The sequence below is a fragment of the Eurytemora carolleeae genome, unplaced genomic scaffold (assembly GCF_000591075.1).
Source record: "Eurytemora carolleeae unplaced genomic scaffold, Eaff_2.0 scaffold408, whole genome shotgun sequence".
Taxonomy (NCBI): Eukaryota; Metazoa; Arthropoda; class Copepoda; order Calanoida; family Temoridae; genus Eurytemora; species Eurytemora carolleeae.
The window spans coordinates 121,942-149,726 of record NW_019396650.1 but is presented as its reverse complement, the minus strand read 5'-3'; the positions used below and the strand labels follow the sequence as shown (position 1 = coordinate 149,726).

The following is a 27,785-nucleotide window of genomic DNA, read 5'->3' as shown; positions in this document are numbered from 1 at the left end:
TAGATAGACAGATAGCTAGACAGATAGCTAGACAGTTAGCTAGACAGATAGCTAGACAGATAGACAGTTAGATAAACACATTCTCAAATGAACACTTCTGGAACATATTCTCAAATGAACACTTCCGGGATCTCGAAAATTATGAATGAATTTTGATTGTCAATTAAAACGTTAATCAATCTAATATTATTTAGAATGCAGAAAATAAGTTAAACTGACCTCATTTTGACGAGATTTTTTTTTTGAAATTTTCATGAAAAACTTGCTGAAATGAGTGAAAATTAAAAAAACCGGTGTATTTCCAGGATAAAAATCCGTACAATCCGTTCAATTTGAAAAAAAATCCGTACAATCCGTACAATTTTAGGGTTACAAAATAAAAAATCCGTACAATCCGTACAATTTTAGGGTTACAAAATAAAAAATCCGTACAATCCGTACATTTTGGCCACCCTGTATGTAGTATATACTGAACCAGGACTGAAATATAATGTTATGGTTTACAATACAATCATTTAATGTTATTTTGTCATTTTTAAAAATGACAAATCAAATCAAATCAGATTTTCAGGGTGCCCTCCTTCCACTCCCCAAACTTGAAATAAATGATACTAAATCATGCTTGGAGAAAGGTCTTATAGCTTGTAGACGGTTTGATTATATATTTGCTTTTATTTTGGTATTTCCCGGCTATTTTGTCTCATATTATATGAGGTTGGTCGAACTATTTAGTTTCGATTGTACTTTATATACACCTAACATTCAGTCAGATTTCCATATTTGGATAATATGATGCAATGTATTATTTAAATCTGAAATTTGGACCGGTTGTAAAGATTTCTCATTCTTTGTTTTGTATTGGAAATGGGGCTTTAAAAAACAAAGAGATGAGATAAAGAACGAAACCACTAAAACTAACCTGGAGGCTGTTGAGGCGGGTTGAGAACCTTTAAGATCCGGCGAGGTTTGCTGACGGAACAGCCTCGGCCTGTGCTGGGTGGTAGGGTTGGGTCTGGAGGGCGTGGTTGTTGGGGAGAGGCCGGAGCGTATGGGTTTGGTGGGAAGACCTATTTGAACTGAGAGTCTCCGAATGACTGAGTACTCTGCCTCGACATCTACACAAACATAAAAAATATTTTTTTTATCAAATAAACTTATTTTAAAAACAATATTCAAGCCATGAGACCAGATTTAATAAATAGCGAGAGGTGGTTGAACCACTAATTTGGTAAGTCGGTTCAAGTAATCGAGAAGTGGTTTTACTTCATCTACGCGGTTCAACTTCTTCTCACTTTTCATTAAATCTGCTCTCTAGGACCAGATTAGTAAGACATGGTTAAACCTTTTCTCTTGTGCGCTAGTTTTGGAGGATGTTTTACAAGTTTTTTTTATTTTGAATTTATACTTCATTTTAGATCTGAGGCAGAATTTAAAGAATCTGAACAGCGTCTAGACGCGGTTCAGAAAGCGGTTAGTTCCACTTGAAATTATAATCAGTGTTTCGAGATTTGAGCCGGCGGTCAATAAGAAAACAGAAGTGAAAATAATAAATTAATCTGGGCCCTAGAGTGACACGGTTGTATAATAAGGTTGCTAACTCTCGATCCACTCCAATGTACGGAAAATGTCGTCTCCTAAGCAAAGATAGATAAAAACGTCACTCTCGCCTCTATACTCTGTGACGCCACGAGGTTTTTATCTATCTATGCTTAGGAGACGACATCTTTCATACATTTGAGCGCAACCAACCTTAATATACAACCTTGTAGAGTGGTAAGACATAGTTAGTTATATTTTGAGCAATTTGAAACGGGTGAACAATCCCTTTAAATCCTCATGTTTAGTGGGACTATATACCTGGATGTTGATTACTACACAATTGATTTGTAAGAATGGAAACTGGTATCTCACGTAGATTGTCAGAAGGTAGTTTGATTTTAGTCACACATTTAGAACAAATCTTAACATAAAAATCAAATAAAAATATTAAATATTGATTGTTTATAAAAAGCAAAAACTGCTGCACTGATTGCGGCAAAACATATTTGTAAATTGTAAGTAATACATGACTTATAGGCAGTGCTTAGGATCCATTTAATTTTGATGTGTATCCTTGATCCGCACTGGAAAAAATGGATCCGGATCCAGGTTATTTCCATAAAATTAGCTGATTTTTTTTAACAAAGCAGAATTTTAATTTTTTTGTTTTATTTATATAATCTTTCTTTATTCAATAGTTCAGATGTGGTTTATGTTTTTGCCCGTTGGATCCGGATATTTTTGTGGATCCGGATCCAGGAAACCAAAGTCTTGCGGATCCAACGGATCCTGATCCTAAGCACTGCTCACAGGAATGATAATGGAAGGACAAAGGCGTCACTCATAAAAAAACATTTTCTGATTTTGAAATTTTATCGAGTTTCGTGTTTAATATAAAAATGATATGTACGAACCAGAACTGTTATGAAATATTTACTTACATATTTGTTACAAATGATACAATAACTCGCCCAATTGAATACTCCAAACTTTACTACTTCACACACAAAACAAAGACGCCCTTTCTCTGGAAATATCATCTTTTTATAGAACAACTAGCTGAAGTGCCCGGCGTTGCCCGTGGAAATTTAAAAAAAAAAATTTTAAGGACAGAAAAGCAGTTGAATAGCTATTTTTTTTAATCATAAGAATTTTTTCTTATTCAATATTTTAAGTAATCCGAAAACTACACAACATATTTAAATACAAAAATTATATATTAATATTTTCATTAAAAAATAAAATGCACATAAAAAACTTCAAACTGAAGATGATTGGGTAGTAAAAGTAAAAAGATTACATTAAACATAATAAAAAAAATCTAAAATTAATAAAAGAAACTTAAAAAGAAATATTCCTAAATCTCGTTTTTTCTCCTCTCCCATATTTTTCTCTTCCAACTCTGCTTTTGTAAGCTGTGCTCTAAAACGAAACAAAAAAAGTAAATAAAATAAAGAATAAAATAAAAATAAATAAAAAATAAATAAATAAAAAATGAAATAAAAAATAAGTGAACAAATAACCCTATTCCTTAACTTAATAAAGGGACTGTGGACGTAGTTTAAAGTGATCCCCAATTCATATACTGGCATGTCCGATTCACAACAGTACATTATAAACTGTTGTCTGATCATTTTTCCGTATCTATATTCAATTAAAAATGACCTACGGATTTATGCCACAGAGATAATAAAGGAAATTGCGAGAATTCAACACTTTAAGATAGAAAAACGATGATATCTTCCAAATTGTTAATCATATTATAGATCTAAGGGCTACCGCTGTGGATTTTACATGGAAGGAAACTTGCCATTAAATCACAGTTCATCGTAAGTGAATTCCTAAAACCAAGTGAAGACGACAACTTTTTTCTTAATAATTTCTGTAGGTGCTAACTCCGCTGTCCCAGCCTACCTTATATGTGCTAGTTCCTCAATTGTTAGATCCAAGGAATGAAGATTTTTCACAAAATCCCAATCCTTACTCCCCAGCACAGTACTATAACATCAATCAATCAATCAATCAATCAATCAATCAATCAATCAATCAATCAATCAATCAATCAAATCAAATCAAATCGAATCAATCCACCCGAAAACAATCTTTTTTAAAAAATCCCAATCCTTACTCCCCAGCACAGTACTATAACAATCAATCTATCAATCCAATAAATATATTAGTACGGTGCACACAAAAAAGTGAGCACCAAAATCAATCAATCAATGTTTACCTGGATAAATATTCATGAATGTCGTCTTTCTTCCTCGTGAGTGGAGAGAGAATAGGTGTACTTAGGTCAGTGCTCTACGGTAACAATATATTAGTAAAAATCAAACGAGAAAAGATGATTAAGAAAAAATGCTTTGATATTGTGTAAAGAGATAAAACTTCAATATTTAATCAATACAAGGCGCTCAAACTAAAATATCGCGTTGATGTATTCAATCACTATTTATCTCTACTTTACAGAAGGAATAGGGATGCAATGAATAAAGGAGGGAATATTACATAGCCGAGGGTTCCCAAGACCTTGCTGGGTCCAAAAACATGCTTTCGGACAAGTCAATATAAGTCAATATAATATTCCTTTATAAATTTATACTATCCTTGTTGAATGAAGAGATATATTATGTTTATTTTAATTTTAACCAAACTTTATTAAGATTTTTCTACTTCTTAAATAATATATATAATTCAAATTTACATAAAAATCAAACCTTTTCAGCTTTTAAAAACTGTTAAATATATATAGTTTTGAAACACAAACTTTTCAGTTCAGAAATCAAATCTAATTTGTGTTTTCGAAGTTGTAAATTCGCAAATTCACTATTTTCTTAACCAAAACTCAGCATAAATATTGAAATACAATTCTTTTAAGATTTGTCAATTTAATATAGCTTGACCCAATTTTATTTAGAATATTAATTCTCTTTAAAAATTTGAATCTTAAAAGGCTTAATATTAATAATATAAATTACCTGGCTAGTTGGACTTTCCATCACAGAAACAGACTTTCTCCAATTCGACTTAACTAAAGACCCTCGTCGGTCTGTCGACTTATTTAGGGAGTTTCGTCGCCCTGTCGACTTTTTCCTTGATGTGGAGACTGGAGTTGTGTCAGGGGTAACAACACTTTCGTCCAGGAATACAGCTTCCTAAAATAATTTATCAAAATAATTAAGGAACTTACGAAGAAATTTCGAAGTAATGACCCAACATTTATCAAGTAGCACGTTTGGTGCACAACGATACCCTTTAAACCTTTTATTGTGGAAATTATCTTCGTTTGTCTGGCTTGAACTCGAACCTGTGACGTGTTGGACGAGTTTTCCTCTGTCTCGAAGTCCAGCATATTCTTGAGCATACTTTCGTCCAGGTCTATCACCTTCTTATTCACCTTTATAGATAAAGAGATAGATAGATAGATATAATGACAATTGACATATTAAGAGTTAAATACAGGGGCGTAGTCAGGAATTTGTCCAGGGAGGAGGGCTTAATTTTTTCTTCTTTCCAGGGGGGGGGGGACAAGCATAAGGCACCCGGGCCGTTGTGGCCTTTCACTGGTTCAATGGGGGGGGGGCGAAGCCTCATAGACCCACCCCCCTAAATAAGCCTCTGGCTCGATAGATGAGATTATGAATAGACATAAATAGATAGATAGATATACTGACATATCAAGAGTTTGATAGATGAGATTCTAAATTGATCAGATAAGTAGATATATAAACATATATCATACTTTAATAGGTAAGATTATAAATAAATATAGTTAGATAGATAGATAGATAGATAGATAAGAGTATGTGCAGGCAGACAGATTGATATACTTATATATCAAGAATTAAATAAATGAGATTATGAATAGATAGATAGAAAGGTAGATAAATTGCTAGACAGAAAGCTATAGACGACCAAGAGAAACCAAAAGTAAAAAATATGGATAGACATATAGTTCAGACACCGAGGAAGTTAGAATACTGCTGAGTACGCATTAATGGAACTAACATATCATTTAAAAAAATTTTATAATCATTAAGAAATGCACATTTCTTAATTTTCTTTCGGATTCTGTTTTCTTTTTATAAAACAAATTTAGAGATATGAAAAGATAGAATTAAAGATATATAGATAAAAACTATCATCCGGCATCAATAGATAAATACATATGCAAATGGTTTAGAAAGATGAATAGATAGAAATAGAAAAAGATTTACCTTATCACCAGGGGAAAGATTATCTAATTTTCCATCTAATCGTGTTCGGGACTTCTCCTCAAATTGAGATCTGAAATAAAAAATTTAAATTAATTTAAAAGATAAATAATGATTTGATGGTAAAAAATATACAAAATATAGTAAATATATACAACACTGTTATTTTGGTTCGCAGTGTTATAAAGTTTTTGGGCTGGCTGTTTAGATTTAATTTTATATTTTAATAATTTAAAATGGCGAGAATCTTCGAAATTTAGAGAAAATTTATGTCCAAAAACTTTCAAGGTCGTGCCAAAAATAATAGTGTTATATGTAATTTTATGAAACTTTTGTGTACTTATCTTATTTCAATGTTTAAAGGTCGTGCCAAAAATAATAGTGTTATATGTAATTTTATGAAACTTTTGTGTACTTATCTTATTTCAATGACTCTTTTAAATCAAATAAGCTTTGAAACAAAGCAGAAATCAAAATATAAAGTTGATTTCAATTTTATTTTCATTTCAATTAAAAAATATTATTTTTGAAATATCCTATTTTTTTTGGAGAAAATCTGGGAACCTAGCAAATGTACATCTAATTTAACTTTATAGCACAATGATAGCACGTTCATTATGAAATTCACGATGAAATGAGTAAGAATGATAAAGTACACAATAGTTTTATAAAAAAAATTGAGATTGTAAAATGGAGCTATAAAATGTTAAAGAAACAAAATGAAGTCCAAGGAAGTGGCAAGGAAGGTTTTTCAGGCAAAATAAATCGAGACAAACTGAAATACAGTGAACAGTAGAAATACACAATTTTATAAAGCTTTGGTAAAAAATTTAAACTTTATCTTTCACGAAATCTTGACAGAGCTAAAAAACTTCAGAATGGTGGATATCGAGATTTATGCTTGAACCTCTCTTTTTCTTAATATCGAGACTAACCTAATCTTGTACTTGTATCCTGAAAAGTGTATAAAATTCAACCAATCAGAGTCGCGTATAAGAAGCCGATAAAGTTGAAATTTTGCGCGCCATTTAAGGTTAACATACAGAAACGGGTGGGAATATCTAATTTAAAAAAAGGTTTTTGATTTTTCTCTGCTATATCCAAGAAAAAGTGGGTTAATAAGAATATCAAAAGTGTGTCCATTGGATACACAGTTAAGTAGTCGGGATTAAGGATATCTTATTCTGAAGTTTTCAGCTCAGGACGTTTTATAGTATCTACAGTACACCAGTTGTCCCAAGGGAACAATAAAAACATAATATCCCGCAATATTAACAAATTAAAGCCTAGTTAACAGAAAATCTAATTAAAAATAAAAATAAAAACCTGATTGGTTTTGGCATGTTGGTTCTTCTTAAAGATTGTCTAGCTTTACAACTCCGAATATCCTAAGATAATAAAATTGATTAATTAATTTTTTAGTTTTCTTTTGTAACTTTTGAAACCTAGCGAAAAAAATCAGTTTATTTAAAATTAAATAGAATTACCGAATTAACATTAACATTCGGATTTAAAATTTTGCATATCAAATATTTTTTTAAGAACAATTGCAAAAAGAACTTTTTTTAGTTTTTTATAATTTTGCATAAAGAACTTGCAAGATCTGAGGATTTTTTATGACTATTTTGTGTTCAGGGTGTTCAACGTCGACAAACACCCCTACTCGTTCAACAGAGAAATTCTAGCTTCACTCTACTACTACAACAAATCTCTACAAATACATCGAACCTACAATTATTCTTGAAACGTTCAAATTATTAACCTAAGATTTTAATGTAAACTATTTTAAAAACCTATTTTATAATCTTGAACTTGAGTTTAATCTTATGAATGGATAAATGTTTTTAAATAACTGTAAATAAGTTTTATAAATGCCAAAAGTCTTTTTAAATAATGAGCCTTATCTTTCAGAACACGATGGGTTAGTTGCTCCTTTCTAACTTGAATTTGTGTCTCTTTCTCCAGGTTTATAAATCATCCGTTAAATAAATATTCACACGGAAACTTTTACACTATGTTGCTTGATTCTTTTCTAACGGATGGTTTATGTAATATGTATAGATTTGTTGTTATAATTGTAATTCCTCCAAGTTCCGTGCATGTCTCCACGCACTGAACCAGGTGATTAATTGTGAACATTCAAAGTTGAGCTTGAATAATATCCTAAAATCTCACAACCACTTCAACATAATTCTCATGCTTGGCTTGCGTTAAGTTTCAGTTGTTTTCTATGTTTGTATCCTCTCCGCTGACTCGCGGATGAGTTCCACACCCTCAGCAGCATGCAGTTAATCTTCCCGGTATGCTTGAATTCTAAGATGAAGATAATCTCTTCTCCTCTCACCAACTAATCCTGACCCCTGAGTCTGGGACAAGTCAACATAAAGGTGAGGAATAAAAGCTCTTAAACTTTGAGCTTCTGAACTCCGTCTAACAAATTCTATTTAAGACCTACGTTGTCAAGAATCCGACGCCGACGGAAGCTGAGTTGCTCCTTCATCTCCGGAAACTCGGTTTGAGTTCTATACTTCCTCTGATAGTATCCTAGAGACACCTCCAGATCTCTGACGACCCTGACTTGGTTGTCCTGCTCCTCTCTGATACCTCCGACGGAAGGACCCTGAACAGGATTTGCTACATCCTGATACTGTATCCCTGATCTAATACTCCTCCTCTAGATCAAATACAGGTACTAATCTAGATTACGATCCTTGTGATCAATAAATAAATAAATAAATAAAACAGTCACCCATCTGTCCGAAGAGAGTTTTGGGAAGAAAGTGAGAAAGTTATTACTTGAAAAAGGATACTTGAAAAGACACATGAAAACCTCAACTAAACTATAAAAAGCTCGTTTTTAGTTCTCGTACCCAAGACTGCGGTGCGTTCTAAAAGGTCTAAAGGCTACCAACCTCCGGACAAATACACATTGTAAGTTAACTTTCAATTTATATAAATTTTAAATGTTTTTTAACCTAGAGTTCCCCTCCTCACTATAAGAAGGTGTACCTGCATCAGTAGTTCTCCAGGGGTACTTTCCTTCCTGAGAGGTTTCAACTGCCTAGCACTCGCAGGCCTGAACAATGAACAATAATTCACAAAAAACAAAAACAAAACTGAGTTTGATTTTGTTTCTTAAATAATTAACATGGGCATATGTTTTCTGTTTCTTCAGAATAATAGTTTTGTTTTATATCTTGCTAAATTGGGAAAATAAATGAGTTTTGGGGAAAAGTATCTGAGCTTACCTAAGTGGAGGTCTCGAACGGATAAAGTCTAGAATGACCTCCCTCGCATCCTTCTTTAATCGTTCAGGTATTTCCACGTGGTTCAGTTTATATCGTTTACTCCTAGAAATCAATCTTATATGTTAATTACAAAACAAATCAATGATCACTAATGATCATCAATTATCAGCAACAATCATTACCGATCAGCAATTTTCATAAAAGATCATTATGATAATGCAAGAAAATAAATGATCATGAACAAAACTATTGATAATAATAATCATTGGTGATCATAAATAATCAGTGAGAATCAAAAATTATATGCAATCATCAGTAAACTGCAATGATGAAATTAGAAAATTTTTAAAAGTTCATATATCATTAGGGAAAAAACCTTCTAAAAACTATACAGGACACCAATCACTTTGTTTTAATAAAAAAATGGCTTCAATTCAAGCATTATAATTATGAATAATATTAAATTGTAGATTTTGATAGGAAACAGAACTGAGAACAATTAATTGATTGTTTTTGATAGAAAACAGTACTGAGCACAATTAATTGATTGATTTTGATAGAAAACAGTACTGAGCGCAATAAATTGATTGATTTTGATAGAAAACAGTACTGAACATAATTAATTGATTGACTTTGATAGGAAACAGTACTGAACAAAGTTAATTGATTAATTTTGATAGACAACTGTACTGGGCGCAATTAATTGATTGATTTTGAAAATCTTTATTTTTCATAATTTCAGTATCAAATTGATATTCATATGCTCTGAGGAAACAAGGGAGTAGAAAGAAGTAAGAAAAAAAAAACGGTTATGATAAATATATCCTTAAAAAATGATCTTTTAACTGAATTTTAAAAAAATCCATCCAAAAGAAAGATAAGTTTAAACTTGACGTAATTCTAAGTGACCCTCTATCGAAAGAATGGCATCCTTTGTTTGATTCAGATGAAAGTGATAACCTATTTTTTTTTTTATAATAATTGATTATTTTCAATTCAGGTTCTTTTAAAAGTGATTTGCAGATTTAGACTAGAGAGATAATGAGTAAATTATAAACATTTTTCTTAACAAATGTGTATTTATTCTACTCTAAAGAGGGATGATAAGTTGAAATTATGACTTCATCCCTTATAAAAGGGAACATTTCATTTTAGTTAAAAAGTTGTATACAAGGAAGAAGGAAAGACATTAAATTAAACCTAAACTGAAGAGATAGATGTAGACTCATATCTTACACATTTCAAAATAAATTTTAAAAAAATAAAAAGTTTTCAAAAAAAATGATACGCTTGGACAGACTAAATTTTGTCAATTCAATGATTTTGAATGTCGTTATCTGGCTTAAATGAAAATTTAAAAAAAGGTTAAATTTATAAAATATGAAAAGTTTAACCCCCCCTCATACGAAATACGACTATGATCATTTGAAAGATAAATAAACCCTTAAAAAAAAATTGAAAAGACAAGAATTTGTCTGTACAGCTGAACGTACAGTAAATCATGTACAGCTGTACGTACAGTACATCATGTACAACTGTGCAGTACATTATGTACAGTTTCACAGTTCATTATGTACAAATGTGCAGTACAATGTACAGTTGATTCCGCACCTCATTATGAACAGCTGTATAGTACATTATGAACAGCAGTGCAGTACATGATGTACAGCTGTGCATTACATAATGTACAACTGTGCAGTACATTATGTACATTATTTACCCCGCTGTAGTTGAGTCCTGAACAGAAACCAACTTATACTTTTTCTTTCTAAAAATAAACTGGTCGGACAAAATAATAATAATAATAATAATACTATGATAGTAGTCTTAATAATAGTAATATTAATGATTATTAATTACAATAATCAGGTCAACCATTATTCCAATGAAATCTAGACCTAGGACTGGGGATATAAAAATAACGGAGGGAAAAATAAGTAAATGAAATTAACACAATGTCTAATGTATCCAACATGGTCAGGAAAATACCAAGGAAAGAGATATTCCGACCCTTTACCGACATCGGTGAATTTAAGATAATTTTTTTTTGTATTTTTCAATAATATTTTTATTTGAATTTTTGTAAAACTTTTAACATTAGATAAAACAGTCAAAAAAGTGCCCAATTCACAACAGAACCATTTAAACCTTTATCTTAGAAACATGTCGTTTTTAATTCTGTCAGTTTCCTTCTATTTCTCTACCACTTAAGAGATCCGAAAGAAAGCTTGGGCAAACCGTCTACATATATCTGTTAGTAATTGTTATAGAGAACCCACAACTGAAAGTTAAAAAAATCTTAAGAGAAAAACAAAAATATTATTTTGTTAAAGAACACTAATGTGAATTGGGAATGAATATCTTTAATATAAAGTCAGTTGAAATAACTTGGACAGTCCCTTTAAATAAATATGATTCAATGTTTCGTTATTAAAGTTAGCATGGTGTGATGGTTAGTGCACCACATTGCGTTATCTATTGAACGACTCCCCCCCNACAGGAGTTCTGCTGTAATCAACCTAAACAAGGAGTTCTGCTGTAATCAACCTAAACAAGGAGTTCCGCTGTAATCAACCTAAACAGGAGTTCTGCTGTAATCAACCTAAACAAGGAGTTCTGCTGTAATCAACCTAAACAGGAGTTCTGCTGTAATCAACCTAAACAAGGAGTTCTGCTGTAATCAACCTAAACAAATCACAAATCGATGTTTAAAGCGTCTTTACAGAATTTTGCATTCACCCAAAAACATTCTATCAGGGCCATGTCAGGTCCCAAAAACAATTGGTTTAGCCGTTTCTTAAGCATAAAATCACCTTCTTAAGTCTAACTCCTGTTCTGAGCTGTGACATTACAGATGTCCACAAGTTCTCCCAATCCCCCATATCCAGCTTCTGCAACTCCTCCTGTGTTACTTGACACATGAAGGTACTCCTCTCCAAAGCCTCATTAACTAGCGCCCTAAAATCACAATATTTTTAAAGTTATTTTAACACTTTTTTTTTTATCAAATTAGTCACTTGGGACTACATCATTGGGGATAAGTTACCATTAAATAAGCAGATTAATTACTCAGGAATAAGTCACTTGGGAATTAGTTACTTTGGAAAAAGTCACTTGGGATTAAGCTATTTGGAAATAAGCTACTTGGGAATAAGTTTCTATTTAATTATTTACTCAGGAATAAGTTACTTAGGAATAAGCTACTTGGGAATAAGTTTCTTTTTAATTATTTACTTAGGAATAAGCTACTTGGGAATAAGTTTTTTTGGTATAAGCTACTCAGGAATATGTTACACAAGAATGAGTCAGTATCTGAAGATTGCTTTTTCTACATTAAAATTTCTGATTTTTGCTTAGACCAAAGTTAAAAGGGTACCATTGTGAATCCGGGCATGCAACTCTTTGTATGAAAGTTCTGACCTGCACACCCCTCTATAATGTTCTTCTGCTTCTTGTTCTACAGCTAGATGATGGCGACACTGTTTTAGAATACCATGGATTAGTTCAGTGCCAAGGTGATCAGTGTCAAACCCTTCATCTAGCCCTTCATCTTCGCCTTCAACTTCATCTAGATTATAGAAATCACTAAACCCTTCATCTAGTCCTTCATTCTCTCCTACAACGTCATCTAGATTAGTGTTATTATCAAGCCTTTATCTATCCCTCTATCTAGCCCTTTATCTAACCCTTTATCAAGCCTTTATCTAGCCTTTATCTAGCCCATTAACTAGACCTTAATATAATCGTTCATCTAACCCTCTGACTCTAGCTCTTTATCTAGCTCCGTCTCAAGCACTCTCTCTAGCCCTCTATCTAGCCCTTTATCTAGCCCTTCATCTAATCCTTTATCTAGCCCTTTATCTAGCCCTTTCTCTATCCCTGTCTATAGCCCTTTATCCAGTCCTTTATCTAGTCCTTTATCTAGCTCTTCATCTAGCCCTTTATCTAGCCCTTTATCTAGTCCTTTATCTAGCCCTTTATCTAGTCCTTTATCTAGCCCTTCATCTAATCCTATATCTAGCCCTCTATCTAGCCCTTTCTCTAGCCCTTTATCCAGTCCTTTATCTAGTCCTTTATCTAGCTCTTCATCTAGCCCTTTATCTAGCCCTCTATCTAGCCCTTTATCTATCCCTCTATCTAGCCCAGTCTCTAGCCATTGATCTAGCCCCGTCTCAAGCCCTTAATCTAGCCCATTATTTACCCCCGTCTTTAGCCCATTATCGAGTACCGTCTCTAGTCCTTAATCTAGGCTAATATATAGCCCCGTCTCTAGTCCTTGATATCATCGTCCTTAATTTTCTTGTTCTTTAACATCTAGTTCTTTACATAGCCCTTTATCTATCCTTTTATAAAGCCCTCTACCTACACATTCCTAAACATGACAGAAAGTATTAAACCCTATAAAGGTGCTATTTCCATGTTGACCTGGATTCTCTTTCATTTTAAGAACAGATTTAAAAACAGCCAAATTGCACTGTAAGAAGGAACCCTAACATATTGTGCGTAATATTTAAAACAAGAAGCATTTTAAAAATTAGAAACATTTTAGGTCAGTATTACTCAGAACGTTGTGGTGTTTAGACCTCCACCCCCTCATAATATTTCTTGGAAACCTTGCGTGATTTTATTATTCCAGGTCAGGTTTGGTTAAGTAAATAGACACTGACAATCACTTTAGGTTGCCAAGAAATACGAGATGAGGAAGGTGGAGGGAGGGCTTCCAATTCACCAAGACTTGAATGTTACAATGTTACGAACAAAATGTTCAGTGCTGGACATTTGGTTTTTATAATTAAAAAAAAACTATTTATCAACTTCGAAAACCTTGAACTCTCCCTTTAAAACTGACCTTCATGTCCCTCGTCAGCTGACGTGATCTTATCCAGGATATTCTCCAGCTCAAGGGACAGGCTCCTCTCATTGTTCTACAACAGCCAGGTAAAGGGACTGTTCAAGAGTCAGGGGTATAGTTTGGCAGTGCTTAGGATCCATTTAATTTTGATGCGGATCCGGAACCTGGATCCGATCTGGAAAAAAATGGATCCGAATCCAGGTTATTTCTTTAAAATTTACTGTTTTTTACCATGGCAGAATTTTCAAATTATTTGTCTTATTTTTTCGCTTATTTATATGCAAAACTTTATTAAGCATTCAGAAATTAGGAAATTTTATGTATTCTCTCTTTTTTCAATAGTTCAAATTAGGGGTTTGAGAGTAAACAATTTTTTTGTAGTTTTTGGTTAATATTTTGCCCTTTGGATCCGGATCAAAAAGGCTAAAATCTAGCGGATCCTAAGCACTGAGTGTAAGGGACTGTTCAAGACACTAACTTGTGAACTGAGGATTGAATGTCTACTGTCTAGATATTTGGGAACTTAAGTTCTGCATTTTTTATCAGTTACATATATTTATCTTGGAAAACACTACCAGTCTACCACCCATTTTGTTCAAAAATATAATTTTTTTTAGTTTACAGTGATAACCAGAAAACAATAGAATAGAAAGACGACATTATAGCAGTAATAAAGTACATTTTGATGCTGAAACAAAGCAAAAAACTTTACGATTAAGTCATTATATTACTTTTAAAGTGAATTAGGTCTGTTTACACTGCACGATTGCTGTGTCTCACGTTCATAGACGATTTAAAGTCATAACTTGAGTCTAAAAGTCGACTTCCTATTCCAGAGTTTTTTGGTTATCACAGTATGCTTTTAAAAGTTAGAGTAAGATGCAAAATACTTTTTACCTTTTTTAAATTTTAATTACGTCGTAAAATTTTATTTCTTATTTTTACCTCTCCTAGATTGTAGTCTAGAGCATCATATACAACAACTCCGAGTTCAGCTAATCCAGTCAAACTACTCCTCATACATCTAAACACAGGAAACAAATATTTTCAAAGATTTTGGAGGAAAATCTTTAAAAATTGGACATTAACTGGCAAGTTGTAATCCTTTTTATATATCTTTTACTCAGCGTTTTCATTTATTTTCCATACCTATATCAGTTTTTCTAACATTATGAAGAACAAAATTTGTAACAAAATTAATTATTAACAAAAAATAATATTTAAAGCCATGCTTTTAAAAAATAATTGTCCATCTCAATAAAAGGCTAGATCCGGTCAAAAATAAAATACAGGTTCAAGTAGTATATGGACATACAAGGAGTAAACCACTGAAAGTACAAAAATATGTACTGTTACAAAGTTGTACTTACACTCTGTCCTCTCCTTTGTTTATGTAAGTCCCCTTGTGAACATCTCCGCTCTAAAATAATAACCCTTTTTAAAAAAAAAATTTAATTAATTAATTAAAATAGTTTGATAAGTGTTTAAATAATTCATTTCTCCATTGTTTCTGAAGCAAGAAACCCACATAGGAAAGAAATCAGATTTTTATGACAAAACATAGATATCTTCTTCATCCTTTAACAAAGGTTTTCAGTGTACCAAATTGACACTTTTCACATCAAACTAAAAACTAGTTCGGCTATTTGTCGATAACGTAAATTCTTTTAAAAGAAGATTTTGTGTACGACTGTGCATCTCTTAATATTATATGATCGTTAAGGATCCCAATTGTGGAATCCCAAGATCTCCATCAATGCCTAAAACCCGTTCAATCCGGGACACTGGAATTCATGATTTCTGGGTCATAAGGATTAAAAAAAGAAGGATGTATTCCTTAGTAATAAGAATATCCTGTAAATCTGAGGCGAGATAAAGTCGTGTTACATCCTTCTCCTCAAGTGCACTAAGAAAACACCTCGTTGCCTAAAATAGAGAAAAAAATAAAATGTATAATTTTGTGACTTAAAAACTCTGTTTATTGGATAAAAATAAACAAACAAACAGACAAGCAAAATAAATGCAACTTTGCAGTCAAAAGGGATTAAACAGCAGTTAGAAGGGATTAAACAGCAGTCAGAAGGGGCAAAATAACAGTTAGAAGGGATTTAACAGCAGTCAGAATGGATTAAACAGCAGTAAGAAGGGAATGAATAGCAGTCAGAAAGGATTTAAACAGCATTCAGAAGGGATTAGACAGCAATCAGATGGGATTAAACAGCAGTCAAAAGGGCTTAAACAGCAGTCAAAAGGGATTGAACAGCAGTAAGAAGGGGTTAAATAGCAGTTAGAAGGGATTATACAGCAGTCAAAAGGGATTTAACAGCAGTCAGAAGGGATTAAATAACAGTTAGAAGGGATTAAACAGCGGTCAGAATGGATAAAACAGCAGTCTGAAGGGATTAAACAGCAGTCAGAGGGGATTCAACAGCAGTCAGAAGGCCTTAAACAGCAGTAAGAAGGGACTGAACATCAGTCAGAAGGGATTAGATAGCAGTCAGAAGGGATTAAACAGCAGTCAGAAGGGCTTAAACAGCAGTAAAAAGGAAATGAACAGCATTCAGAAGGGATAAGATAGCAGCCAGAAGGGATTGAATAGCAGTCAGAAGGGATTAAACAGTAGTCTTTAGAAGTTAACTAAGAACTACCGGCTTATCAATTTTTTATATTTTTATGTTTGTTTGTTGTATTCAGTAACCTATATTAGTCAATTCAAAATCACACCTAACTGTTAAACAGAATAAAATATATTCTATTTGTTTTTAACAAAACTAAGTAAAAAGCAGCATGCTGATTGTCAGCTTTTAAGCTTTTTGTCATTTCTTTTAATCTCACTTTGCAAGTTTTCGTTAAAGCTTTTTTTGTTACAGAGTTACCCCAACAGTGTTATTGACTCTAATGAAGATCTGAAATTATTGAAATTTGACTTTCTGAAGTTCTAAATTGGCTCGCCTTCAGAATTCTGTTTTATTGCGTATTTAATGCTTTTTCAAACAAAGACGAAAATTTCAAGCTGCAGGGAACCTTGAGTGTAAGAACAAAGACTGGATTAAATCCGTACAGTCGTCTCTGAAGTTTCATTCTTTATGGGTAACCCTGTATTAAATATTCGAGCTTGGTGTCCAAAACTGAATAAAGGGAAAGCCAAAGAAAGAAAAGAATAGGGAGAGAGGATTTATGAAGATAAGGGGCGTATACAGGGAGGGGGTATTAAGCCTGAGTCAGCTTTAGTCACCCCGGCCCTAGAGAGGTAAAAACTAGGATTTCCAATGGGATTAAGACTCCTAACGGCCACAGGGGCTTTAATCCCCCTGGAAACTAAAAAAAGTCAAGAGCACTGGAATACTTCTGTATAATCCCCTGATGAAGATAGTAAAATAGTGAAGAAAAAGTTGATAAAAAACAATAAGAAAATAAAGGATAAAAAGCACAATAAAAAGATTTTTTTTAAAAATCTAATAAAAGGAAGAATAACATGTACATATATATAACATATATATATATATATATTATATATATATATATATACGTAATACATACTTGTCCACTTTAACCCAATAATTTTCGACTACAGTTTCACCATGTGATTATGTACAAGTGATTTTTGAATTTATGCAGAAGAAAAAAAGAACGGGAATAGACAAATTTATCTCATATCAATTAAAGTTTAAAGAGTACTGTTGTGAATCCGAGTTGTAAATCTTTAAATGTATACTTGAAATTACGCTGTTAAAAGTCCTTTTTTCGTTTATTTCTTGACCCCCCTTGGTTCTTTTTTTCTGATAATTTGGTGAAGATGAAGAAGAAAAAATATCTTCTGAAGCGTGACATTGATATTGCATGATTTCTGCCTTTTAAACATTCTAGACAATATAAACATGTGTTCATAAATTAACAACAAAACATTCTAGACAATATAAACATGTGTTCATAAATTAACAACAAAACATTCTAGACAATATAAACATGTGTTTATAAATTAACAACAAAACATTCTAGACAATATAAACATGTGTTTATAAATTAACAACAAAAAATCGGTTGATTTACATTTTTATATTCGAATTTCATAGGAAGCCTTCGAAATAATTATCTTTCTTAAAGATTTATAAATTAACAACAAAAAATCGGTTGATTTACATTTTTATATTCGAATTTCATAGGAAGCCTTCGAAATAATTATCTTTCTTAAAGATCAGATGGAGCGCTCCCTAGATAACGATCGTTGATCATTACATTATGATCTAATCTGATAACTAACCATTTATTTAAAATCTTTCTGAAAATTTATCATTTCCTAATTGAAAAATGATCAATGTCTGATCTATTTAATTTTGATTTAACAAATAAATGATTATTTAAAAATGATCTGTCATTAAACAAAATATTTACTTAATGAAAGATGAATATTGATTGTAAATGTTTATAGACTAATGAATGGTCATTGACTGATAAATGCCAATTGGTCACTGACTGATAAATGATCATTGACTGATAAATGATCATTGACTGATAAATGATCATTGACTGATAAAGAAAAGTTGTATGATCGCTTGAAATGATCTACCTGAAAAATGATCGCCCATGCTTGCTGTTCGTTGAGGGGTGCGGAGAAAGATTGGAGAATATCAGAGAGCTTGAGACAACCAAAGCTATCTGAACACAAATTATATCTTAATAACTTTATAACATAACAATACAGGAGAAATAACAGAATCAAAAAACTAAATAAAAAAATCATATCAAACTGAACAGAGCCACAAATTATAATGATTTCAAAATATGCATTTATGTGACGAATCTTTTCTTCCAGTGATAAATAAAAAATGAAAAGTAGGAAAGTAAATTTAGTAATATTTAGAGTAAAATATCCAAATTTAATGGATAAGTTTCAACAAATCCAACCCAAACAATGAAATAATAATGGAAATAATTACCTAGGGTAAGCTGCTTCCATTCCTTCTTCGGCATTTTCACTGTCTGTATATCAAACATTCAATCAATCAATCAATCAAGTCTGAAAAATATTTTTTTTCTATTTTAATCCTGCGTAAATTCTTTTTTCCCCCAGTAAATAAATAATTTAACATGTCAACGTAAAATGTAAATGAGAAAAGGTGACGCACGGTAGAACAAAGTTATTTTTGACAACTTAAAGGGAGTATTCGCAAAAATGAAAGGGAGTATAGGATGATTAAAGGGACTGTCAGCATAAGTTCTTAAGAAAATTTAACTTATGAAAGCAAATTTGGGATAATTGGTTTACTTCTNCATATTCATATTCAGGAAGAAAAATGGTATTCCTTATAATAATAATAATAATGATAATAAAAGAGCTTCCTTATGAAACATTATTTGTAAAAATTAAAAGAAAATTGTGAAATTTTCTTTCACATCTTCCATTAAAAATTATTTATCTAAAGAGACAGTGGGCCTCAAGTGACCCTCTATACAAAAATGACACTCTAGAGAAAGGTTCACAACGGTACCCTTAACAGCTTTGTCTGATCAAGTTTGAACCATTAATGATCAGATAAACGTTTCAAGGTTACCGTTTTTACATCTTTCCATTGAAACTCACTTGAAATTACGCTTACAGTCCCATTAATTTTGAATTATTTAATTATTAACTTAAATTTCACAAATGTTTTGATTGATGTTTTGCCTAAAGCATACTCTAGTTAACTGCTCTAAATCCCACACTCTTATCTGAAACAATTATTTTTATTTTGATAGATAGATAGATAGATAGATAGTGTAGAGAGGTGAACACATTTTTATACAATATTATAAATCAAAATTGCACAATTTAAGGACTAGATTTGTTTTTCAAACAATATTGTACGCATGCTGTAGACCAGTGCAGAGTTTACGCAAATGCGTACAATATGTACAACATAATGCGTATTGGTACAATTATATGGAGTGCAAATTCTTAGTGTTAAACAGCCATAAAAGATGATCAAGAGTTGAGTGAAGGTTTGTAAAAATTATTTTAGTTCATATTTTAACTCAGTTTCTTAAAGATTGATGCATCGCACCGCCACCCCACCTACTCTTTCAAAAACGGAGAATTTAAAGAAAAAATATCGTTAATCCAGCTCCTAGAGATAAAAAGGAAAGTATCATAAATCAATTTTTTTGAGAAATGATGTCACTAAGCTTTATTAACTGTTTTTTAACAATAACTAGAAAGATACGTAAGAGAAGTATGTATTTGAAGGACGTAAACAGAGAGGGGGGGGGGGGAACTGTGACCCTACATCCCCAGATCCCTTTCTTCCCTATTGAAAAAAAAACACAAAAATGTGTTACCCTAGGATCCCATGGCCCCTTCCCCTATTCTAGATTAAATCCTCTAATTTAAGCTTCTTTAGCTTAGCATATTTATAAGTGTATAGGTTAAATAATTTTTATTTTTATTTGCTTACACAATAAACATTTAAATCAGTTTCCTATCAAATCTAATTTTATAAAGGTTGCTTCCATGAAGTGGGATAATTACAGCACAGACAGGATTATCCAAGGAGCATCAATAAGCATGACAATCAAATAAAGACTGTCGTGTTATGGGATTTCCAAAATGTGGTCAGCATCTTCAAAACGTAATAACTTTTTGTGGAATTAATAACTTTGTTTTAAAACTCCAATATTTGTCATCCTTAAAAGAGGGTAGACCACAATTTCAAAACCTAACACGTACAATCTTTCTTAGACATTTAATCAAAGTAAATTTTTTAAAATATTAACTTCCCACCCCCTCCTCCTCTTTCCCTCTATGTTAAAAAGCTTAATCTATTAAATAAAAGTTGCGTTTTCTGACAATATTAATTCCTTTAAAACAGGCTGATTTTTTCAACAATTTTCATCGAATCCCGCTTATCTGAAACCTTATTTAAGCAGGGTCCCGCTGAAACCATCTCTTTACGAAGAAATTTCATTTATAAAAATTTGCTTTAGTAGAAAATAAGTATTAACATTTTCATCAGGCACTTGACTTCATTTGCAAAGTTATCACATTTCAAATGAAAATGTTCTGCTGATTTAAGAACATAAATAAAACTGTCTTTAGTTGAGTATTAAGAAATATAACGAGGTCTCAAGGAATTATATGTGAATCAAAAAATCAAATGGTCAATTAGTCCAAAAAAAATCAATTGATCAATAAATAAATAATGCCTTTTCATAAAATAATTATAGCATTTTAATTAAAAAAGTGAAAGATGCCGTTTATAATAAAAATAAAAAACGCGATGCTTTTTTAAAAATTCAATCAATAGTCAACAGTACAAAAAAGGACTTCTATTTGAACTGCTCTGTAAAAGCGTCCAAGGACTCCTATTTGAACTGCTCTGTTAAAGTGTCCAAGGACTCCATCAGTTTCTTCTCTTCTTCAGCCGAAGACTTGGTCCAGGCCAAGGGAAGATGTTTAGCCACTGGAACTCTATCTTGCCTGAACAAAACAACAATTTTGAAATCACTACTATACATTACAATAAATACTAAAAAAAACTCAAATTTTCGGGGGATAAAAAAAACGAAAGCTGAAAAACCTTTTTTTCTAAGAAAATCTTGGATTTTTTATCTTAAAAATGATTTTACTCTTGAATAGCTCGATTCTAAAAAATTCAACTTTTGACAAATTCTTTTTAAGAACTCCATAAGATTTTCAACTAACCAAAATCCTTTCTACCAGAAAAAGTCTAAATCTGAGGAAAAATGAAAAATCCTAATCCTAAAAATTGTGTGAAAAAACTGACCAAAACTGTCCGCTGGGTTGTTTCTCCTTGAGTGAGTCGACAACTGCCAACCATAACATCGTATCTGCTCCTTGGCCCACTGTACGCAGCTTGTCTCCCATCTTAGTGTGGAAATCTGAACAAAAATGTTAAAGAGACTGTCATTGTGATTTATGACCCTCCTTTTATAGCTTGTTGTATATCCATCGTCCGATTCATAACGGTTCTCGTCATCGTCCATATTAGCGTGAAAATCAAAGAAAAATCAACAAGATGGACTTTTCTTTAAGTAAGGGTGAAACTGTTTAATTGAACATGTCAAATCCTTTTTGCACCAGCAAAATATCATACAGTAGCAATTTAGAAGCAACATTTGTAGAAGAAAAAAATAGAAAAAAAAACAAAACGATTTGAAGACACTGCGAAGATATGGAAACTGGAAAGGTTGATTTATCAATTTTTTTTTCAAAACATGTATATAAAGATGCACTTGAACTAATTTGATCTGAAATTGCATAACTGGTTTGTAATTTGTTTACTGGTAAACGTGTCAGGAAAAATGTTGTTCTAAACTTAGACTTTTAGATAATCTAGAGTTATACATGTTATCAATTCTTGATGAGCAACACGTTCTATCTTAAGAAATTAAATCTAAATATTAAAATTATCAAATGTCATATTCCGTAATTTGTCCGGAATATTGTACGGAATTATGTAGTTTATAATGTATTTTATTATGTAATGAATAATGTACGGTATAATGAACGGAAGAATGTACTGAATAATGTACGGTATAATGAACGGAAGAATGTACTGAATAATGTACTGAATAATGTACGGTATAATGAACGGAAGAATGTACTGAATAATGTACGGTATAATGAACGGAAGAATGTACTGAATAATGTACGATATAACAAACGGAAGAATGTAGTGAATAATGAACGGAAGAATGTAGTGAATAATGTAAGGTATAATGAACGGAAGAATGTACTGCATAATTTACTGAATAATGTACCAAATAGTGAACAATGTACGGTATAATGAACGGTAAAATGTACTAAAAATGTACTGAATAATGTACGGAATTAACGGTAAAATGTAGTGAAAAATGTACTGAATATGTACGGTATAATGAACGGAAAAATGTACTGAATAATGTACGGAATGACTGCATCCTGGACAAAGAAAAGTTTTAATAGAGGGGATGAAGGGCCTATTTCATTTTTTCATTATTTTTGAGGTTTATATCTTTCAGGGGGGGGGGGGNCCTCATTTACCCTTAGAGGGTCTGTAAGCGTAATTTCAAGTAACCATTTCAGCCTCCAAGCAAAGGTGGCTATGTACCGATTCTCATCGGTACCCTTAAAATCTTTAGCTGGTCAAGTATGAATTAGATATCACTTTTTATAATTTTAATTGTCATTTTTTAAATTGTAGTTTCTATCCTAAGTGACCTGCGCATAACTACTGCAGTAAACAATTGGGAATTATCAGAAAAAAATACTTTTAAACCGAGGAAAACGACACTAGTTCCCAAATTTTAGATCAGAAAAATGTTTCAAGGGTATTATTGTGAATCGGGCATCGGCATCTCTGTACGGAGGATAACTTAAAATTGTTGATACAGTCCCTTTAATATACTCCTATTTACCTGATGATACAATGACGACTCTAGGATCTGAACTCTTCTTCAACAGATCAATCAAACCTTGATCAATATCAGTTAGTTTACTAAACCTATCAGGCCAATCGATCAATCAATTAATTAATCAATTATCTACAGGGTGTCCCACATCATATTAGACCGAGAACGGGTCTAATTAGAAAATTTCATTAGAATGAATCATTTTGAAAAATAACAAGGCTTATATAAGAATTTTCTTGCGGAAAATAATAAGTTTTTCGAGTATTAATGGTTTATTTTGGTGTTAAAGATTGGAGATAATCTGATATGATATGGGACGCTCTGTATAATCAATCCATGATTATCCATAATTATCCATAATAATAATCCTACAGTTATAATATGAGTTCCCGGAGTGTAAGTTCTTACCTACAGTAATAATATGAGTTCCCAGAGTGTTAGTTCCTACCTACAGTTATAATATGAGTTCCAAGAGTTCTAGTTCCTGCCTACAGTAATAATATGAGATCCCAGAGTGTTAGTTCCTACCTACAGTAATAATATGAGTTCCCAGAGTGTTAGTTCCTACCTACAGTTATAATATGAGTTCCAAGACTGTTAGTTCCTACCTACAGTAATAATATGTGTTCCCAGAGTGTTAGTTCCTACCTACAGTAATAATATGAGTTTCCAGAGTGTTAGTTCCTACCTACAGTAATGACTTGAGTTCCCAGAGTGTTAGTTCCTACCTACAGTAATAATATGAGTTCCCAGAGTGTTAGTTCCTTCCTACAGTTATAATATGTCTGACCGGGCTAGCCCGGCTGGGTCAATATACAAATAGTTAAGATAATAATATTATTAGTACAGATAGCGAATTAGAATTGCACATCATGGTACAATATACTTCATGAGTTCCCAGAGTGTTAGTTCCTACCTAAAGTAATAATATGAGTTCCCAGAGTGTTAGTTCCTACCTACAGTAATAATATGAGTTCCCAGAGTGTTAGTTCCTACCTAAAGTAATAATATGAGTTCCCAGAGTGTTAGTTCCTACCTACAGTTATAATATGAATTCCAAGAGTTTTAGTTCCTACCTACAGTTATAATATGAGTTCCAAGAGTGTTAGTTCCTACCTACAGTAATAATTTGAGTTCCCAGAGTGTTAGTTCCTACCTACAGTTATAATATGAGTTCCAAGAGTTTTTGTTCCTACCTACAGTTATAATATGAGTCCCAAGGGTTTTAGTTCCTACCTACAGTTATAATATGAGTTCCAAGAGTGTTTGTAGCAAAGTTCTTCTCTAATCCGTCTTCTTGCAGTTCTCTAGTGTTCACCATACACCCTGGGTACAAAGGTTATTGAGCACACTGTAAACAAAGGTTATAGTGTACATTGTGTACAAAGGTTATACTTTTAGTTATACATTGTGTACCTAGGTTACTGTGTATACTGTTAACAAAGGTTGTTGCGTAAATTATCTTTTTGCGTATTTACGGGTATATGGAATATTTTCAGATTTTTACTATTTACTCGTCTATAATATAAAACATGAATAATCTAATTTGATTAGCCTCAATTTTGATTGGGGAACTAGGTAAACCAAGATAGTGTTCTTAGCTTGGTTTAAAAATTCCAAGTTGGGTAGGTTGACAAAGATTAGTTTCCAAGCAAAGCTGGGTTCTAAAGCTAGTAAATAAATAAAAGTACTATTTTTAGTGTGAAGTACAAATAATTAAATAAAACAAAGTTTATTTGTTTGATTCTGAACCTGCATTGTTGATCAGTACATCCAATTTTTCATTCTCCTCTCCAAACTTCCTAATCAAGCAATCATTACAAATCTTTTTTTTCAATTCATCTCTATTTTTAAGAAACGATAAGAGAAAACAAGAAACCTTGGGTTGAGACGATAGTGTATCTTTCGACCTACGCCAAATCCGCTATACTACACATACGAACTACTAGCACGTGGTTTTACAGCTGCTAGGACTTGAGGCCGCAGCGCCCGGCTTCCCAAGCATGTCCTAACCGCGGCGCTCAGACCATAAACTGTCTTAAACTAACCTAACCCTCAAATAATACAAAAATAAACAGCTGGCGTCGGTCCGATATTGCAGTAGGAAGTTAGTAGGTCAGAAGTTCAGTAGGGGGGGATGTTGCATATAGACGATGAAACATTACCGTTGAGGCAAATCAATCAAATGAGGATGAACAAGAGAGATTGAAAGTAAGAAAATTAAAACTTTACCGTATATACTCTAAGGAAAAAGAAAGAGAAGAAACGGAAGAATAAATAATGAAAAAAAAAAAACAATGTAAAGTATAAATACTTCTGGGTCAAGCTATATCAAGAAAATGAAAATGAACATTGGGAGAATGAAAGAAAGAAATTAAAGAAAACAAATCAAGGTTTAAGGACCAACCTTGTAAACGCATGAACACTCTTGGGTTGAGACATATCAAGAATATGCAGATGAACGTTGGATGAGCCCGTGGCCTCCATAATCTCAGCTTTTGCTGCTTCCCCATACTGTGGATTCCTACAGTAACAATATTATATGAGATATTGCTTTACATTCAAATTTTCCATTTTCTAACTTTTAGCTCTACCTCTCATCAATCATAGTGCCAAATTTACCATCAACCAAAGGTGAACACTATCGTTCCAAGGAGGAATTCAGCCCTACCCCTTTTGCCCCTGTGAAGTTGAAAATTTTTAGCAGCCCCCCCTCCCTCGAAAAATCCTGCATACGCCCGTGCTCCTTCTACAAACCTGCAGACTAAATGAACAGTCCCTCCTCGCTTAGCAATCTCAAGGGCAGTCTCTTTTCCAATACCACTGTTAGCACCTTTGCAGCAAATAATAAAGTGAACAAAATCTATTGTACTGCAGCACATTTTAATGTTTAAAAAAATCAATCAAGAAACTTAAGTGATATAGTAAACAAAAGTTAATGTGCTGCACATAAAAGTAAATAAGGATGAAGCAAGAGCTAATGTAGAAGACTTAGAGTAAACAGTTAACAAGAATGTAAACAATATCTACTGTACTGCATCAGTGCATAATAGAAGTAAACAAACATGTAAATACAAGCCTTAGAGGGCGCTTCGCGCCCATATACTAAATTAATTATGAACATATTCTCTTTGTGTACATCGTAAAACAAAACAAAAATAATTTGCGGATTTTCACAAAAAATTTCGTGGATTTTCAAAATTTTCAAAAATTTTATGAAGATCGAATTTTGATGGAGACAAATATTTGAAATTTTGATCATTCATAAACCTTCCCTGGGGCTCCGTGAGGTCCCAAAAAAAATATGGGCCCGATCGGTTCAGCCGTTTTGACGTTTATTGGATACAAACAAACATACAGACAAACAAACAAACAGACAGACAAGCCAAATTTATACATAGAAGCTGGTGTACTGCACTTTATAAGAAGAAAACATGCAAATTCAAGTGTTCTGCACTATAATTAATATTAAGCATATAAACAACATGGTGTACTTTCAAACTCAAATAGCGTAAATTACAAATATAATATAATTGATACCTGTAATCATAAAAGATTTCCCATCACACTTAACATCGAGATCGTCTGCCTTGAAATGCTTCGCTGCAGCTGCGTAACCACCTGTACAAACAATGCGTCAGAAACGCCATATACGCAAATAGCAATACGTAAAATTAAGTAAATTATGTTTACTAATTTGCATTATCGACGCATTACGCTATTAGTGCAGACCTGAAGTGTACTCCTTCGACCCCTTCATAAACCAAACAACATTTCGAAATAACGACATTGTTAAAAATCTGAAACAAAATGCGTTGAAATACTCTACAATCATATTTAACGCGTGGCCCAATTAATAACAACTTCACGGTAACGTAAGATATGTGTAATGCTCACCAAATTACCAAAAAAGATTAAAAAGTTGTGCAATTCTCTGTGGTTTTATAAGCCTAGGGGCGACGGGCGTAGAAAACATTTGACATTCAATTCTATGATTCAACAGTTGGGTTAAATGTTCCGCGGCATTATAAATATAAACAGTTGAGGAAGCTTTATATAATGATTATATATTATTAATTAGTAAAGGCAAAATGTTATGGGAATCATTGTATATTTTGAAATTAGGCATTTATCTATTTGTCATCAAATTTATTGTAATAAAATTATTTCGTTTAAATTTTAAGAAAAGTGTCCTTAACTGTTTGAATGTTCGATGAATTCTGTCGTCTTTATTCCGCGTATTTCTGCAACTTTTTCTCTCTCGATCAGCTGATAACTGATTAGCTGTTCCGTTAGGTCTGACGCTGGACGTAATCTACGCAAACTCATTCAACAAAGTTAATACCTTATTAAAATTAAAATTTCAGTTATTTCGTACAAGAAGTACTATGCTTGGTGAGCCCCCATCAATTTTGAACATGAAATTATTTTTTCTAATTTTCGGGCATTCTAGTGCCTAGCCTAGCTATAACCATAACTGTGACCGCAGCGCTCGGCCCACTATGTGGCCTATTTGTTTGGTCCTTCAATCTGTTCCATCCAAAC

General features: G+C 32.5%; 2 protein-coding genes across 3 annotated transcripts in view; both read right to left on the bottom strand.

The window, feature by feature from the left end:
* Positions 1-10,632, bottom strand: part of LOC111706891 (protein spire) — a 14,471-nt gene extending 3,839 nt beyond the window's left edge. For both annotated transcript variants that reach the window (XR_002766332.1, XM_023479836.1), the window contains exons 1-13: positions 10,613-10,632; positions 9,002-9,103; positions 8,763-8,829; positions 7,080-7,141; positions 5,757-5,826; positions 4,847-4,936; positions 4,518-4,694; positions 3,770-3,843; positions 3,454-3,537; positions 2,897-2,961; positions 2,481-2,566; positions 1,858-1,960; positions 920-1,115 (exon numbers count right to left, since the gene is read on the bottom strand). Coding sequence is in view for 1 of the 2 variants with exons in the window: in XM_023479836.1 (XP_023335604.1) it covers positions 920-1,115; positions 1,858-1,960; positions 2,481-2,566; positions 2,897-2,961; positions 3,454-3,537; positions 3,770-3,843; positions 4,518-4,694; positions 4,847-4,936; positions 5,757-5,826; positions 7,080-7,141; positions 8,763-8,829; positions 9,002-9,103; positions 10,613-10,617 (1,181 nt within the window). In the remaining variant the exon portion in view is untranslated. The remainder of the gene's footprint in view (positions 1-919; positions 1,116-1,857; positions 1,961-2,480; positions 2,567-2,896; positions 2,962-3,453; positions 3,538-3,769; positions 3,844-4,517; positions 4,695-4,846; positions 4,937-5,756; positions 5,827-7,079; positions 7,142-8,762; positions 8,830-9,001; positions 9,104-10,612) is intronic.
* Positions 10,633-21,119: 10,487 nt separating this feature from the next.
* Positions 21,120-27,055, bottom strand: LOC111706887 (dehydrogenase/reductase SDR family member 12). The gene is made up of 9 exons (XM_023479833.1): positions 26,973-27,055; positions 26,781-26,861; positions 25,998-26,073; positions 25,648-25,764; positions 24,993-25,042; positions 24,477-24,566; positions 23,244-23,303; positions 21,614-21,728; positions 21,120-21,306 (listed from the first exon to the last, which is right to left on the bottom strand). The coding sequence occupies exons 1-9, from the start codon at positions 27,028-27,030 to the stop codon at positions 21,192-21,194; spliced, it is 762 nt and encodes a 253-aa protein (XP_023335601.1). The 5' UTR covers positions 27,031-27,055; the 3' UTR covers positions 21,120-21,191.
* Positions 27,056-27,785: the final 730 nt, after the last annotated feature.